This window comes from Hyperoodon ampullatus (assembly GCF_949752795.1).
Source record: "Hyperoodon ampullatus genome assembly, chromosome: 20".
NCBI lineage: Eukaryota > Metazoa > Chordata > Mammalia > Artiodactyla > Ziphiidae > Hyperoodon > Hyperoodon ampullatus.
Window position 1 is genome coordinate 11606931 of NC_136933.1, and position 17907 is coordinate 11624837.

General features: G+C 42.1%; 1 protein-coding gene across 11 annotated transcripts in view; it reads right to left on the reverse strand.

Annotated features, from left to right (window-relative positions):
• Nucleotides 1–1791: 1791 nt before the first annotated feature.
• Nucleotides 1792–17907, reverse strand: part of NRG1 (neuregulin 1) — a gene marked incomplete at both ends in the record, with an annotated part of 1029698 nt that continues 1013582 nt past the window's right edge. For 4 of the 11 annotated variants that reach the window (XM_079726577.1, XM_079726575.1, XM_079726574.1 and 1 more), the window contains 5 exons: nt 1792–2443; nt 5183–5389; nt 6417–6547; nt 8917–9043; nt 10615–10717. In XM_079726577.1, the coding sequence (XP_079582703.1) occupies nt 1792–2443; nt 5183–5389; nt 6417–6547; nt 8917–9043; nt 10615–10717 (1220 nt within the window). Of the gene's footprint in view, nt 2444–2862; nt 2984–5182; nt 5390–6416; nt 6548–8916; nt 9044–10614; nt 10718–15638; nt 15663–17907 lie in introns of those variants that run through there. The other 7 variants (XM_079726570.1, XM_079726581.1, XM_079726579.1 and 4 more) reach the window with 3 other exon arrangements.

The window sequence follows — 17907 nt, forward strand, 5'->3', positions numbered from 1 at the left end:
CTTGCATGTCACTTCTTCCCTTTAATTTTAACATAGAGATTTGGTGAAGAAATAGATTCAGTTCACCTGCAAACAAGAAGAGCCTCTCTCCTTGACTTCATGTCTGGTATTTTGAACCCCCTGCTAACCTGTTCCCCATTTTGTTCCATGGCTCCTAGGAGGCCACTTGGAACCTAAGTAAAGCTCCAGCCCAATTTGACAGAAATGGGGCTGTGCTTTCTTTTTTTTTTAATTCTCTTATTTTCCTGGATTAGCAGTTATTTCAAATGTTTCTACCTATAGGCTTTCCTTGGATTGGCAATCCCGAGTGAACGTGCAAAGTATAGACCCATCTTAATCCTGTTTTTGTGACAGTAAAGTAAAAAAGTAAGAAAGGGGGAAAACGGGTGATACAGCTGTAAACAGAGGTTAGCACACAGGTGGGAGTCATTTCTGCAAGGAAAGGTGCAATCTTTCCAAGACTATTGCCATTTCCTGGTGAATCATCACTCGTAGGAGGTTCTTACTAATCACAAATCACATGCACGCTGGCCATTCCTGACAAAAATGTTCATGCATAGTTATGACTTAATCAAGGCAACATTGAAAAATGAGAAAAATAATGAGGACAAAGGAATGGTCAAAAAAACTTAAAAATTACTAACCAAGTCACGCAGCTGCTCTCCCCCGTGTCTTCTATATATTCACTCCTCTAGACAATCTAAGAAGAATTTCCCTACGATGACGTCACCAGTATATACAGCAGGCACATTTCACTCTACAAATATTTCAGACAAATTGCTGAGTGTGCTGTTGAAGCTGGGGTTTTTGTGCCATAATATGTCTGTCCTTGAGCCAAGAAGACACAACTGGTCACTAGCTCCAAAATCAGTGAAAAACACAAGTCAGGAACGATTGCACCTTTTTCAGCCATGGTTTGCTCTTCAGCTAGATGAGCCGCTGTATCATTCCCCCAGAGAGAGAAAGTGAAACCGAGTCCTCGACTTAGGGGTTGGATTTTTACCCTGATCGGTAGCCACAACCCATTTTCTTTGCTATCCCGAAAACTTGCTTTTTTGTGGCCGAAAAAAAAAAATCAATCCAAATAAAGTAAATAGTAGCTCCTTTTGTCAAGCAAGCTGTCTTCTGATGAATCATACAGTTTTTGAAAAAAAATCACAATATTACTTTCTTCCTAATATTTAACATGACTTAATGCAGTTTCCTGCTGTAATTAAAAGTAGCATGCTGCTGGACCTACTATTATCTCAGAGCCCAGTGAAGCAAACCTTTGGCTGGCAGAGTAGTAGACGCAACTCATCTCATATACTGAAAGCAAAAGAATATTTCATACAGAGGGGAGTATTTGGATGGATGTGCCATTACAAGACGTACTGATTGAGTACTACTTGAAGCAAACAGAGGGACAGTTGCAAATCCTGTAAATCATACATCCAGTCAACATCATAATGCAATGCACAAGAAGCCAGCAAAAACGGAATATGCGGGGGTGGGAGAGGGTTTGCTGAAATACTGTGACAAAGCAATCACAGGAACAGTACAAAACTTGCTCTCGACATAACATAACATAAAGGCACCATTGATATCTTTCTCGTTTGGAAATACTGTAAAAAATTGCTACATATGGCACATAACACATTTGTACATACATATATTTAATTTATAAAAGATTTTTTTTCCTGTTTTCTATTTGCAGAACTGCTAAAATAAAATAAATTGTTTAATTTAAGGTGGAATACTTTATTATATAAAATAAAGTTTTACAGGTGAATCTATGGGTTTATTTCGGTTTTATACAGCAATAGGGTCTTGGTTAGCGATTACACCGGACAGCCTGGCCTGCAATTCTTCCTGCGGAGAGAAGCGGCCTGCTGGGTTAGTCCTGCTGTCAGCCAGGTGGAAGGCAGGGGCTGCCTCAACATTGGCTGCCAGGGGGTTCTGTATGCCCAGGAAAGGTGTATCTTCTCCGACTCTTTCATCCTCTGTTTCACTCTCTGAGTTACTGCTCTCAGCGCTTGTGTTGCTGTCCATTTCCAATCTGTGGGCAATATGACCATTGGGCTTGGTTCTTTTGGCCCGCCGGCTGTTGGTGAGTTTCTTAACCGGCTCTTGAGTCAGTTCATACTCCTGGGTCGTTTCATACTCCTCATCCTCCACTATCCTCAGGGGGCTAGGGGGTGGGCTGTTGCTCTCATGCGCGGGGTTGCAGTGAAAGGAGTTGAATTGCTGAGCGTGCTGGCCCTCCTTCTCCCGCAGCCATGGTGGTGTCACAAGAAGCAGGGGTCTCTCTTCTTCCACGAAGGGACTGACTGCCATGGAGGGCACGGACGCCGTCGTGCTGGACACGGGTGGAGACGTTTCTGAAGGGGGCGATTTGGGGGAGCTTGGCGTGTGGAAATCTACAGGTGACATACGAGCCGGGGTGGTCATTGCTGATACAAACCTGTGTGAGCACAGAATACCCCGCATAAGTGTGGTGGAATGAGAGCCGTAGAGCAGGGGTGGGGGTGGGGGTCAGGGGGCATAGTTCACAATATCATCATCAGATATCCTCCTCAGAGAATTTCTATTCATCGTACACTTCTCGGTTGTTACACTAGGACATTCAGCACCCTTGGAATCTCAAATTAGGTAGCCAAGAGTCTCCTCACAGGGGTGCATGCAAAGATCAGCTAAATTGTCTAGCTCATCAAAGCGTTGGAGGTTTTCGATCTCATCATGAATTTTAATAAAAGCACGTGAGTTAAGACAAGAGGGCGCCGGGTCCTGGAAACCTCTCAGTTTAGCAGGACCAAGGCTCAGGGATTTGGAAGGGAAAGAAGTATTACTTAAATACTATACCTTCCCAAAGGCCAAGGGGTCTTAGAGAATGAAGCCCAAATGGGGAATGGAAGAAGCTCTAAGCTGAGTTTCGGAAAGCTGGATCTGCATGCATTTGGATCTGTGGGCCTTGTTTCTCCTTAGCTCAGCTATAAGGTTATGTCTTATGAAAAAAAAAGAGCATAGTAACTTAGATTTATTCCTGATAACAGTGTAACACATTTATGTGCTTTTTTAACTTTTCCATGAAATGTTACTTCTTAACAATCAATTTGCAACTCTCCATCCCAGTGACCATGACATACAAAGGTAACTTATTTTTGGCTTCATAGTTATGTCCAATCTCTGGTCTACCTCTCTTCCAAAGCCCACCGCTGTATGCGTCTCTGGCTCATCTTTTGTGACTGCTCAAGACTGGGCTGTACCGTGTCGCCTTATGTCATGTTACATCTGATAATGCTCAGTGAATCTAGTTGTCTAGACACTGAGGGCACTGTTTTTACCGTATCGTGCTTTCTTCCCCCAGAACAAGAAGACCTGATGTGGCAATGAGAAAGCTGTGGCTTATTCAGAGTCACATTTCTCAACTTGGATAAAATGTCACCAATGCAGGGCACTAAAGGACTCTTTTCTTCACATTGGCATTTGCAGAGGCTAATTTGACATGACCTGTGATGACACAGGACACCATCTTCTGAACTCTAGCTAACAGAAAAAAGAAACCTATGAACTCTTGTGCTTATCAGCCATGATTCTGAGTCATATGGAAGTGAGATCTGGCTGTGTCTAAAATGGGAAGGTGTCTAGAGATGGAAATATTTGGGGATCAAGTCTCCAGACTTTTTGTTTCGGGGATACTTAAATTAAGCGCTCTGAGAAATGCTAATCCAAATCCAATCAACCCATAAAAGTGACTTGTCTTTTCTCTCCACGATGCCTAGGTCCAGGTATATTTTGCAGTCCTAGATAATATCTGGGGTATGAAAGGAAGCAGGGAAATGTCAACCTTTAAAGATAAATATCACATGTAGTGATGAAGACAGAATTTATCCCTAAACACTTTTTCAGGTTTCTAAAAGGACTGAATTAGGACAGACTTAATACGTAAAGATATAATTACATGAATTTAAGACTAATGTTTTAAACCAGTTTTGGACCATGTCTACTTTTTCATAGATGAGTTACAGAGCAACCACTAATTCCATAAAACTCTGAAATACCATTTGGGGGTAAAGGCTTTTGAAAAAAAAGGTAATCAGCAGGCTCTATATGACCTGCAGGCTCCAAACTGGTCTTCTTTGAGGTAAGTACTTCCCAGTGCATGAGTGGAAGGGTATATCACAATTATCTCCACCCATGAAAACCAAGTAAGTATCGCTTCGGCATGATGTAAACCTTTTAGCAAGTGGTCAGAGATTAGACTGAGAAGACAATAAAGTCAACAAACCAACAAACCAACAAACCAACAGACAAAACCCTGCTGGATTTGAAAACAAATAAGTAACAGCTTACTGATGGGCTAGGAATGCTGGTTGGGTATAACTTTCTCCCCCAGTTTACGTGAAAATGGATCAGGAGAATCTATGAATTCAGTATTCTTATGAAGCATCTCTTTCAGCTTACTTCGCTCTGATCTTTATTCTACCTTTGTTGTGACTGACCCCCGACCCAACCCTATAGCCCCAGAAGAAAGCCAACACATTCTGGAATAAGGGCCACATCAAAGGCAATGTCTGCCTTGAAAACCTCCCGCGAAGACTGCGAGGCGAAGCATACGAGAGATTTATCGAGTCATCCCTTGTTGGAGTGCCATAAAGGGATACTGTCTGGAGGATGCAAGCCGTCCCTACAACCGTCAGCAATGACACAGCCCTTGATTTGATTTAAGGGAGGCTGGAAGGTAAGAAAGAGTTAGCACGTGAGACCAGGAGTCCAGCTTGACCAGAGTTTGGATAACTGGCCACTTAGAATTCTAGAAGGGTCCTGATCGATCACTGAGGCCAGCATTCTGCTCTCAAGTTACAATTGAGGAAACTGAGACATCCCCTCCCCCCCGCCCCAAGGGTCGGAGCCTAAGGTCAGAGCTAGGAACTCCAAGTTTGCTGCACCTTCCACATCGAATCATTCCAGCTTTTTAGGAGTCTGTTGCCTGTCAGCCACAGGGATCATGCGAGAAGCTCGGAAGCCGTGAGTTCAGTCAAACCCCAAGATGGCTTCATCAACTAGGAGCACTCCTAGACCAGGCTACTGCAGCCCCTTATTCTCATTAGAGTGGGTTCCTTAGGTGGGCCCGAGGGTGCTCACGGGGATTCTCTTACTGGGGTGCTCTCTCCTCTGTAGCAGCTTTGCCCTTCGGTTTTACCTTTCACTATGAGGAGAATCTCGGTAGGAGTCAGGGGTTTCTCTGGCATGCCTGAGGAAGCTGTTACACTCGCGAGGGCCTCCCAAGCCATTAAGACGTCCTCTTGGGCCCCCAGTAGGGCTGCTGTGCCTACTGTTTTCTACAGATGACATCACGATGACAGAGTGGCTTTCTGAAATGATGCTTTCAGTGTGTCCGTTGCTCCAGCTACAGAGGAAATGGGAGAGGCAAAGAGAGAGATATATTTTTAATTATAGGCACACATGGGAATGAAAGGAAGTGATCTGACAAGTCTTGCGAATGACTGGTGCATCAGTAGTTCACTACGGTATTACTTGTCTCAGAATAGAATTGTTTATAAAGATGCTTGCTACAGACAGGATCTTGATTTAGACTGGCTTTGCAAGGATACACTTTATTCATGTGTTCACCCATTCAACACACATTTACCAAATGCCGTTTTGTACTAAGTATTCTTAGAGTCTCTCTGTTCTTGAGTGTCTTAGATTAAGGAAACACTTGTCTTATGGGCTTCATTTGGAAGTCTAGTGCTGCCCTTGGTAGCACGCATTCGGATATCACCAGAGCATTTGAGAATTTAGGGTTCAGCTATTTAGCCGGTTCTCATGTGCATATCCCAGGGCAATCCAACCACCGGAAGAAGTCAACTTCTAAGTATTATATGGCATCTAAGACAAACTCTTCCCAGTGTAGTAATTCTGTGAATGGTCAGGCATGAGAAAAGACGATCTCTAAAATAAGGAACAACGATCCTATAAGGTAGCTATTATTTCCCCTTATTCTGGTAACGGAAAAATTGAGGCTCAAATTCAAACAGCAATTAAGCGGCAGAGCCGGTTTGATGTCCAAAGTCTGTTTTTGTCCCAAGCCATACATTCTACTGTACCTCACTGCCTCCTAAGTACCTCCTGTCCCTTTTGTAGGCAGCGAGAGCAAAAGACAATGTGTAAAGAATCGTTCTTGGGCTTCCCTGGTGGCGCAGTGGTTGAGCGTCCGCCTGTCGATGCAGGGGACACGGGTTCGTGCCCCGGTCCGGGAGATTCCACATGCCGCGGAGTGGCTGCGCCCGTGAGCCATGGCTGCTGAGCCTGCGTGTCTGGAGCCTGTGCTCCGCAACGGGAGAGGCCACAGCAGTGAGAGGCCCGGGTACCGCAAAAAAAAAAAAAAAAGATTCGTTCTTAGAGAAATGCCATGTGATTTTTTATTCTCATACCTGTGACTGGGAGTCTGGGTGACAGTAGTGGAGTGATGAGCTGTCGAAGTGTAGTGACTGGTGGAAAAAGACGTCTCCGCCTCTCTCTCGACAATATGCTCGCTGGAGATGACATTTTTAGATACGTATTGCTGGATAAACAAAGAGACACAACTTGAAGATTTAGGGAAGTCAAAATGCTAACGATGTCCCATGCACACACACAAAAATCTCTTCTTCTAATACACAGGCTTTATAATAAATTATATTTTTCCAGTGGCCAGATGACAAAACCTATCCCAGCTACTGTGGTCTTTAAATTAGGTAAATGGAGTTGATGGAGTGCTCTTTGGATACGCATGCGATGTAGGTCCTACAATCACAGCTACATTTTATCAGAAACAGACCTGTTTCTTCTCTTTCGTTTCCAATTGATAAGATGACTAGAATTCAATACAAAAGTCTGCCCAATACTTATTTTTGTAATAGTTGTTGCAAATAAAAAACGACGAACAGATATTTGAGTGAAACAAAAGAACAGAGATGGTTCGTCTTGTTTCAAATTTCAAGTCACTAGAAGAATGAAAAAAGTTCTGTTTTGAATCTTCCTTTCTCTTTTAATTTCTCAGTGCCCATGGTGCCCTAATGATATCGTTGAAATTTTTAACTTGTCAGTGATAAGACTAACAGGGCTACTGAGAGATTTGAAAGACTTAACAACAGCTGTCAAGGTTACACATCTTGACAAACCATATAATAGAGGGCCTTATATTTAGTGCAAGTAGATTCTACTTTATTTTCACCACCAAATCACAGTAGCTATTACCGCCTTTTATTAGTGAGAGAGGGACATCTTTAAATTGTCTTTTAAACACTGTTAGTATTTACACCAAATTGAGTTAAATAACAGGTAAAGACACAGATAGGAATAGTCTTAGATGAAATAGTCTTAGATGAAATAATCTGATGGGTTATGGGCTCTAAAAGAACCTGATATATTCGTGGAAACCCAAAAAAAATGCAACTTGAATTATGCTTGAAATTATGGCTGGTTCTCTTAACCATGGAAAGGTTATTCCATGTGGATCTTTGCTTTAAGGAAAAGAAAGATAGCACTGTCATATGTAACGATCTATTTTTAGTCTGCTTACCAAATGACTCTTGCACCTTGGAAGGCAATGTAAGCTCAGTGAATCTAATGAAAATCATGTTTAAAAATTATACAACACTCACTAGATGCCACTGGGCTAAGTGTTTTATATGGATTATCTTTTTAATGCCCACAAGAACTTTTTGAAGTTGGTATTATTTTTATGAGGAAGAGACAGGGTTTAGAAAAGTTAAAGCTCACAGTATCATAGCTTGAGCCCTAATTGGAATCCAAGCAGCCATTCTGCCTCTTATGTATTATATAAAGTGACAGATTATAGGTGTGTCAGTAGTGAATGAATTTAGCAACTGTGCAGAACATTCCAATGAACATACTGGTAGGGGGAGGAAAGCAGCAAAGATGTTAATGTATCAGCACCGAACAGTCTCCTGTTGGTCTTTCCTACAAGACTTGCTGGTGGTTGAACCTCCAGCAACCCTGAACTTGGGTCTTTGATATATTTGCTCCACACAATACCCATCTTTAACTATAGGATAGAAAATGGTACTGCAATATAATTTTCCAGCTTCGCCTATAAAAAGCCAAACATCAGAGGGGAATGAAGAAAACAAGAAGAATGATGGTGGAGTAGGAAGGTAAAACTCCAGAAGCCAGGAAAGCTGAGTCCAGCTCTGCCCTGGCCCTTATCTGTAAAAAAAAGCTACGTAAAGACTCTCAGAATCTAATACTTGATGACTTCATTATATTTAAAAACTGAATGCTCCATAAATTTAAAAAATATATCTTCAAATGATGAAGGATGTATTTCCTCTGGACGGCTTGGCCTCATGTAGAAAGAGTTGGAAAGTATTAAATTTTTCTAGTTTGGCTACTGAGAAGCAAGTGTGGTAATGGCCTCGACCTTTTCCTGCCCTACTATCTCCCTTTGTTAATCAGAATCAGTAAATCATCAGGCACCGGACAAATGAGTCTAATAAAAAAAATAAATGACTCTAGAGCCTTTAGTTCAGTTATCAGGGCTAATCAGTTAGACTGAAGCAGCCTTCATTTCCAAAGTATAAAAAAAATAAAGCATTTCCTTCTGATTCTTGTATCATGAATTTTATTATTTTTCTTTCTTTTTTTTTTCCTGTTCTTTCTTCTGGTTATGGTTTCCCTACAGAACAAAACCAACATGATTATTCCGATCCCTTAATGGACACTTTATAAGAGGAAACGTGCTGGTTTTACAGTCACCAAATCCACTTAAAAAAATGTTCCCGTTATTTTCTCTTGGCGAGACCTTGGATTCCTGGAAGCCCTGGTGATTAATGGCAGCAGCTAAGAGCCTAAGAGCTTTAGAAAATAAACTTCAAGGTGCCTGAACAGAGGAGAGATGCTGAGCTTTTCCACTGGCCAGAGTCAACATACATTCACCAGCTGCACATTCTCGGGAGGTGGATTGGGGTGATGGGGCCCGTTGGCTATGTTCACCATGTTGTTTCGTTCAGAGCGAAGACTCTGCCGAAGCCGGTCGTGAAGCTTTTTCCGTTGCTTCCTGGATAGGAAAAAAGGAGCATTTATTTTTTCTGTTGTTTACATTTTTCAGTACAGTCAATTCTTTCTTCTACCAACACACAACTCAAGGCAGTGGATTGGGAGGGAGGGAGGAGGAGGGAGGGGGTGCCACTTCATCTCAGGAGGGGAATCACCTATTCTTAGCAAGTAGATTTAAGAAGCTGCATGGGATTCTTACAGAAATTGAACTGGACTGCTGAGAGATAAGAAAAAAAAAGAAGACAAGTCAAGTTGAGAGGTGGCTAATACCCCAACTTTCCTAATCAATCCATCTTTGCCTAAGTCTTACCGATGGTCATTTGTCTTAGGTAACAATTCATGCTATGCAACTGACAAGGTTGATTTCATTTATAGTTTTGCCTGTGTGTCTTTCAAGAAAATGCAGTTAGTGTTGAATCTGTGCATCTGTGCATCACACAGTGTGTGTATGTATAGAACTGTATGTGAGCATATTGTCTTTGTTCCTCAACTTGGATCATAATATTAGTCCCATGACTAGTTTTGGCTCAAGATTTTATATGTGAAGCGACAAAATAAAACAAAACTGTTAACAAAACTGTACGTGAGTGAAGATACGTACTTATTTTGCCGGTAGATTCTGGCACAATTATAATATGATCCTACTCTATTACCACTTTTTTCTGTAACTAGGGAATGAATATTCACATATTCAGATTGAATGTAATAAGACTCATAAGGTGGATTCCGTGAAGGCTTATTTATCTCTATCGCTTGCTCAGTTCTGGCAACATACTAAATCCTGGGACATTAAGAAAATGCCAACCATGCCCTTACTTTTATGCCATAAGAGCATATTGTCTTTGTTCCTCAACTTGGATCGTAATATTAGTCCCATGACTAGTTTTGGCTCAAGATTTTATATGATGAAGTGACAAAATAAAACAAAACTGTTAATAACATTATTTTAGCCTTGAAGTAGAAGTTCTGTGTATGAGAGAAAAATGAAAAGAATTCACGTCAAACGGTAATTGTATTTGTTAACATGAACCCAGCTTAAAGGACCAACAAAGCGAACACAAATCTGTTTTCATGTTTCTCTTTTATTCTTTCAAAGCAAGTTTTGCTTGATTCTCCTCCTGTGAGATTCCTTTTGTACATCTCTCACTTTGGGAGCATTGGAACCGGTCATCTAATTAGATGGAATTGAAAATTCATCACGATCATGTTTAGAAAAACCCCTGCATTTCAAACAGCACCAAATGCTCCCTTTATCCCCTAAGTCTGAGTACAGTTGGACGTGTCCACAGACACCAGCGTGTGTCCCTGTGCAACCCTGCCCCTCCCATCCTTTCTTCGGTCATGGGACTGTGGTCAATTATCAGAAGTCTTCTGAACACTTTCACACAAATAGGCAAAGCTTTCTAATGTGTGTGATTAGGAAAGGTCCTCAAAATGGATTATTCGGGGGGAACAAAAGTAAGGAGAAAATCCCTCTGTGGCGCCCACCCCCTTTTTTCAAGACTAGGCTGGGGAGCTTGCCGGCCAGGCTGTCTGTGCGCTAAGGAGCAAGGGGGTGAGGAGGACATTTACTTGGTTTTGCAGTAGGCCACCACACACATGATGCCCACCACAAGCAGCGCGATGCAGATGCCGGTGATGGTGAGCACTCGCTTCTGGTAGAGCTCCTCCGCTTCTGGAAAGGGACGAGAGCAGACGTCACCAAAGGTCCCTGACCCTTGCCAGGACTTACAACTGAACAGTTGGCATGCTGTATTGTCCATGTTCACAAGAAAATACACACGGGACACTTCACTCCTCTTGCAGACGTACTTAAGGTGCAGCATACTCTGCACTACATTTTGAGCATAAAATGGCAAAGCCCGTTGGGGGCCATTTATAATTTACAAAATGATGTTATTCAGTTACTTTAATGATAAGTGATAGATATATATGTACTAAACTGGCAAATCATAAACATTAATTATAAAATAATGATTTGGTTAAAACGGTAGATTTTTTTTTTTTTTTAAATCTCTTGCAAAGACAACAGGAATCAACACCAGTAAAAGGAGCCAGCATTGGCACCACTGGGACCCGCCTCCTTCTCCTTTCCTTCTTCCCATCCTCCCAGCCCCCTCCCCTCCCTCACCCTGAGCCTCTTTGGATTTCCCAGCTATTTCCTATTCCTGTGGTCTTTACAAAGAGCCACTTCTAACAAAAAAAAAAAACAAAAAAAAAGAAAATCAAAGACATTTGCAAACATGAGCTTGACTTGTAGTTAGCAACAAAACTGATGCAGGATCCCTATGATTTAACAGTAACATGGGAACGTAAGCAACATGGCATGGAGTAGCAGGGTACTGTATCAGAGAAACCCCAGTACGATGGGTGGGATCGTCCCGTCCTGGGCCATGATGAAGATTTGTCCTTTGAGGAACAATTATGATTACTTCACCAGTTGTACTCAGAGACCTAATTTATGGCACTACAAAACCACTGGTGCAAATGATACATGATTTGAAATAGATTGTACTCTCCTGCATTGACCAACTTGGCAAGTTAGCTAATGTCGGTTGCACTAAGGAGATGGGATGCTTAGAACTTTCAGCTGAAGGTACTGCTGTGCCCCCAATGCAACCAGTTTCTGTTTCCTGGAAGGCTTTCTATTTGCAAATCGGGTTTTGTGGGGCTAACTTGCTTACACTATGGCAGGTCGGGTTCTTAACAAGATTGGCTGATTTAATGGTGAGCCTGATCCTCTTAGGAGCTAAGCTTCCAGCCAGTCCAATCACACGTATTATTGGGAGATATTCACGAGTTCAGTGAGAAAGAGAACTCAACTGATGCATAATAAGCGGTGTGAGCTGTATTTGCTCTTCTGATTAACAAGCTGGTCAAGAACTGGGGAATATTTTACCGATGAAGGTCTCTTATCTGGACATCCACATGGGGCCTTATGCAACGTTTTCAGTTTACATTCTCTGTCTCAGCAACCACACTTTTTTTTCTCTACTGAGAGAGGGCAAGTCGCTGGAAGTCTTCTTGAAATGAAAAAGTGCCAATGTAATTTCTATGATACAGTAGACGTTATCATTAAACAAAACATTTCCTACAAGCCAAGCCCATGGTAATCAAATTCCAGTTAACAGGTCAGGAACATTGTCAAATCAAATTAATAAGAGCACTGATTATTAACAGGAGGAAGAGAAAGAAGTCAGCGGGTAAAAGAGACCAGAATGCTGCAGAGATTATACAAAAACAAACCAAAAGTGTTGGAAGTGGAAAAGAAACAAACTGAGAGGACAGACGGGCTGACAGAATGACGGAGAGAGGGAGGAAGCCAGGTAGGAGGGAAAACAAGGTTAAGAAGTGAAGGAGCGATCTGAAGTCCCTGGCACAGCATGCCTGGTACTAAGGGAAGAAAAATAAATACATAAAAGAAAACCAGAGGGAGGAAGTGCTGGGGTGGGAGGAAAGGTGGAAGCAGATTTGGAAGGGTTATCCCATACAGCATAACTCCTAACCTAGACTGGCGGTCACGTGGAAGCCACAATTAGAAAGCAAAGCAGCTGGTGCATTGCGGGGCGACAACGGACCAGGAGACATAGAGCGGTGTCACGTAGTTTTGTGCCGCAAAAGTCAAATGAGGAAGTGGCACGTGGATGCTTGTATGTTAATTGCGAGTGTCTGCTGCCTCCTAACTCCCCTCCCACATAGCCACAGGACAGGGAATTCAATTTCATAAGGTGTTAATCTGTGAGCTGATGCCCCTGGGGCCTCCGCCTGGACCGGGCACCCGGATCAGTTTTCAGCACTAAGTCTAAACAGCAAAGGCATCGCCCCACTGGTCCTTCTCCAGGGATGCAGGACACAGAGCAGGGATCCTTTGGTTGTGATGAACTGGTTACAAACCGGAAGTGTAAAAGTATCATAGCCTAGGGGCTTCCCTGGTGGCGCAGTGGTTGAGAGTCCGCCTGCCGATGCAGGGGACGCGGGTTCGTGCCCCGGTCTGGGAAGATCCCACATGCCGCAGAGCGGCTAGGCCCGTGAGCCATGGCTGCTGGGCCTGCGTGTCCAGAGCCTGTGCTCCGCAACGGGAGAGGCCACAGCAGTGAGAAGCCCACGTAATGCAAAAAAAAAAAAAAAAAAAAAAAAAAAAAAGTATCATAGCCTAGAAAATGAAGACCCTACTATACCTCTTTCGCTTACTCTATTTTTTTCTTCTTTCAAATGACAAGCACTTGGTAGCATTGCCATCTTCCCATTCTATCTTTAGAAAAACCTGGGAAATTGCTTCTGCACACTGCAAAAAGAGGACCTAGCCAAGGGCCACAGGGGGAAAGGCATCGTGCCTCTCACGGACTCTTTGGCAAGTTTTTTGGTGGTTGTTAATTATAAAATAGACTGATTTGGGTTTGTGAACAAATCGTATATGATGACTTGCCCATTCTTCCTAGGTTATGTCAGAAGACAGAGTTTTTCCAGGAAAATCAATCATGGAAATAGAAAGGCAGCCCAGTAAAGGCCAAAGGGCAAAAGAAAAGTGCTAAATGAACTAATTAAAACCAAGGACCCTAGAACACAGATGTGGATTAGGATTCTGTATTCACATCAGCATGTTTGCATTAAATGTTTTTCATCTAAGTTTCTGATTTTCCAATGGTTTACTAGATCAGGTGACCCTCACACAATAAATGTGTTCAAAGAGAAATAATTGATGAACAATAACATAAACAATGAGTTTTTTAAAAAACGCTTTCCCCCCCCTTATTTTTTTCCTAGTGTGACAGGGTCAATAGGACAAGAACAGATTAGAGGCAGTGTTGAAAAAAAGAATCCATCAGGCTCGTTGGCGGATCTGCCTTAATGAGTTGAAACACTTCTGAGTCTTTATGGTTTGGCTGTATGCATTGAATGAACCAGATCAAGCATGTTTTTCAGACTGATCTGGCTAGGCCAAGAGACAGAAGCCTTGGCTGTCTCAATTTTAATTGACGTTTAAAGTCTGATTTTCCTTAAGGATGCAATGTTCTGGCTGGCTGGGGACTTTGGAACCTCTGGAAAGTTTACCCTTAAGAGGTCAAACCTTAAGGTTACCAAGGTAACCCCTGGTGTGGGTACCACATCAGTGTGCCTTTACTAACCCTTCAGATCTTACTGAGGGAGGTTATACATCTGAAATATCCATCACCCTACTTCATTGTTTGGGAAGAGAAATATTAAATTTAATAATTATACCCTAAAGTAATAAAGCAGGAAAGATGCTGTTAGGGAGAAGAGGGGAGGTGATGGTGGTATTTTTTTCTTCCTTTCAGGTAAGGCCAATAAGCCTTTTTAGAAGTGGGATAATTTTTATCCGGAGGAAAGTAACCTGAATAGAGAACTCCCCTCATGTGGACCGCCTGCCCCCTGCGGGATGTTGGTGGGACCTCTTGTGTTCCTTACTCTTGGGTGATGTTCTCTGATGTGCAAAGGACCACTCCCATGAACGTGGGGCTATTCCCATCAAATGAATAGTTTTCTCTTGGAATATTTTTGGGGGCAATGAGCAATTGAGGTTCTATCCCTGGAATGGATAGAGCTTGTAACAACCTGATTTTCTACAAATTATGGGAAGTACATTAGGTGTAGACTGTGATGTTATCATTGAAACGAAAGCAACCACTATAAGATGCTCTCAACGCATGATGTCACTGACACCAGCTGGTTGGGGACCAGATATTCCTATAATCAGGACATCGCTTTATTGACCGACGGTCACGTTCCTGGGGGCCTGCACTGTGGAGCCTCTGGAAGAATAGAATGGCTTCCCCTGCCTCCCAAGACTGGCCTTTTCTCCCAACTCTTTAGGGTGAAGGCTTTCCAAAGAAGTATGTCCCCAATTCACATGCTCATAGGAGATATTTTACATTTGCAGTGTGAAAATGTCTTATTTGATTACTTGTTGGGATATAGTGACTCAAGTTTAATTCTGTTAGTGCTAGAATTTCCAACTAAAATAGCACAAGGCTATTTCATTCTGTTTTCTATTTCCTTGCTCATGAGATAATGAAATTGACTAGAGCAGTGCTTGAGTATCTCCAGAAAACCAGAGTAATCCAAGTCTAGGCATATAATATTATGTTGCAGATTAAGAGCTATGTTACTATATTAATAGATGATTTTTACATTGTATGTCAAGCTCCCATCAGCCTAAAATGTGGAGTGTTCTTACACTGATGTATGTAAAGCTTCTTCTGTTCTCAGCCTTCTGGTTTGGTTCTTCCTACAGCCTTATAAACCACTCCAGCGTACCCCAGCTCGGAAATAACAGCATGGCCAGATCAACCAGTGGGTCAAAGAACATGGGATATATGTGAATTTGCAGCAGGTAAGGTGATTTTAAACTCTAAGTGAAAGCTGGGAATCTAAAAGCTGCTGCACTCAGTACCATGGTGGTAAACTAACCATAGATTGAAAGCAAAGAAATCACTGTTATAGCTGTATGATCCCTTCTAAAGAGAAAGGAAATTAGTTAGGAACTGAAAGGGAAGAATAGACAGGGGGGGAAAAAAGGGTTTCAGCTCATAGGCTCTAAATTCTGCAGGCTAAAAGGAATGATGATTGGTCCATACCCATAAATTCAATCCCAAGATGCTCTGCCAATGCAGAAAGTTGACAAAAAAAAAAGAAAGAAAGGGAAAAAGTTTCAGAAAAGAGCAATACACTGCACTCCAAAACACATTACACACGACTATTATGGCTCTGTGCGTGCACATTGAACAGACAAACGGCGGATGGTTAAGGAAGCAGTGCTCAGGTACGCCCCCATGAGTCCACAGAGGGAACTTCTCTTTTAAGAGGTGCGCAAATACCAGCACACTGTGTTTTTATTAACCCTTAAAAGACCTTACTGAGGGAGAAGTTGTATGGCCGAACTCTCCTCTATGCTATTTCATTATTTGTATTCATTATTTGTATTTATCATCAGAGACGGCATTTGGCATTATTTCATTCTTCTCTTTTCAAAAGGCAGACTTGAAGTTCCGGGGAGGTGAAATTGTTTTGCCCAAAGACACACAGTGGCAGAGCTAGGAAGTGAAGCCAAGTAATTTGGTTGGAAAATTTCATCACAATGGATTTATATAGCTATGCTCTAATATTTCTTGTTGCTTTAGTTATTTTTAAAAAATTATTTCCTTTTCTCCAAACCTTCTACTCTCTCCACCACTTACATGACAAGGAGCAAACATTTCTGCTCAAAAAGCCAGACAGGGCACTGGGGCACTGGAGCCTGCTTCCAGTTTTCCATATAATTCCTGTGTGGCATAGGACAGCTCTGAATGCCTCACTTTTTCAATTGGTTAAAAAAAAAAAAAAAGAAAAAAGAGGCAGGGGAGGATGCAATTCCTGGGTTCTTTAGTTAAATTTAGTTTACTACTTCTTCAAATCACGAAGAGCCAATTAGATGATCACTTCCCAGTGCTTAGCTCCAATGCCCAGATGACAGCTGAAGGGCACAGGCACCCAGGGAAACTGCAGGGCTGCCCAGGGAAAGGGACTCAAAGTTGTGTGCTCACAGCCCACAGTCCTGGCAGACCTGACTAAGGAGGGGCCGGGATTGCAGGACCAGCAGAACCTGCACAGGCTCAAGTGACAAAATGGGGCCAAAAAAACAAAACAAACAAATAAACAGAAAAAACCCAAAAACCTCTGGAAAGGACACATTCCATTCTTGAAACAAAAAGTTGTTAACCAAATTTCATCATGTGCAGCCCTTCAGGATTTCCTTATTTGTGCGTGGGTGGTGGAGAGGCAGGTGGGAAGGAGGGGCGGGATGAAAACAGAGGGGTTCTGCGGTCTCTCTCTCTTCCCTTGGTCACTGATTAGAGAGGTACCAGGACAGCCCCCAAAATATGACAAGGCATCTGTTAAGTTTGAAAACATGCGGTAGAGGGGTATTTCTCTTACAGAAGCATCAGTTTGGACATGAGCAAAGCTCCTCATAGAGAGAAGGGAAAGGAGGAGCTAAGTATGTTTGGAGTCATCCTCGTTTCAGGTCCTTTCTCTGCCATTTACCTGTTCAGTGACTTTGGACAAGTTAATTTCTTGTTGACAAAATGCTTACGATATTGATAAATGCCTCACAGGGTGACCCTGTGGAATAAAGGAGACATGAAGTATGTCGGCCAACAGCAGAGGGGTTCAACAGCTTGGGGAACAGACATATCTGGAGATTTACTTTGGGCCACTTACTGCATGGATGTAGGTTTACTTCTGATTAATTTCACGGCCCTCAAAACTCTGATAGCTCCTGGGATATATCAAGAATTTAAATTTAAAAAAAACTTGCCACCTCTTAAGGGAATGAAGTTTCCTAGATTTAAAAAATCTATATCTCTATATATAGATGATATAGATATATAGATAGTGCATCTAGTAACAATGATAAAGAGGCACTTTATATAACAGTGAGTTCCCTTTGCCTTGAGTCCAGGGTACTCAGGCAAATCACCTACATTTTTCATAAATTTAAAGCCAGAGGATGTAGGGTTACTTTGGTTGCACAATGTTCACAGGAAAATTAACCACTTTTTCCAATCCAAACGAATTTCTCTTGCCTCTGTGCAACATTCAATTTGACAAATTGACATTTTTTCCCCCCATTTGTTTCCTCCATATAAACTTCGGAACATCAAGATACCAAAATTCATTTTCCGAAGAACTGATAATAAATTTCCTTACACATTTACATGAGAAAGTGACTCAATTTTTCTCCCTAGAACCCTCTCCATCTCTTGCCTTTTCCTCCTACGTCAGTAATAATTTAAGGGTTAAAATCAAGAGATAACTACAGAAACTCTTTCCAGAAAAGAGAATCATGATTCCACGCCTACGTGAACA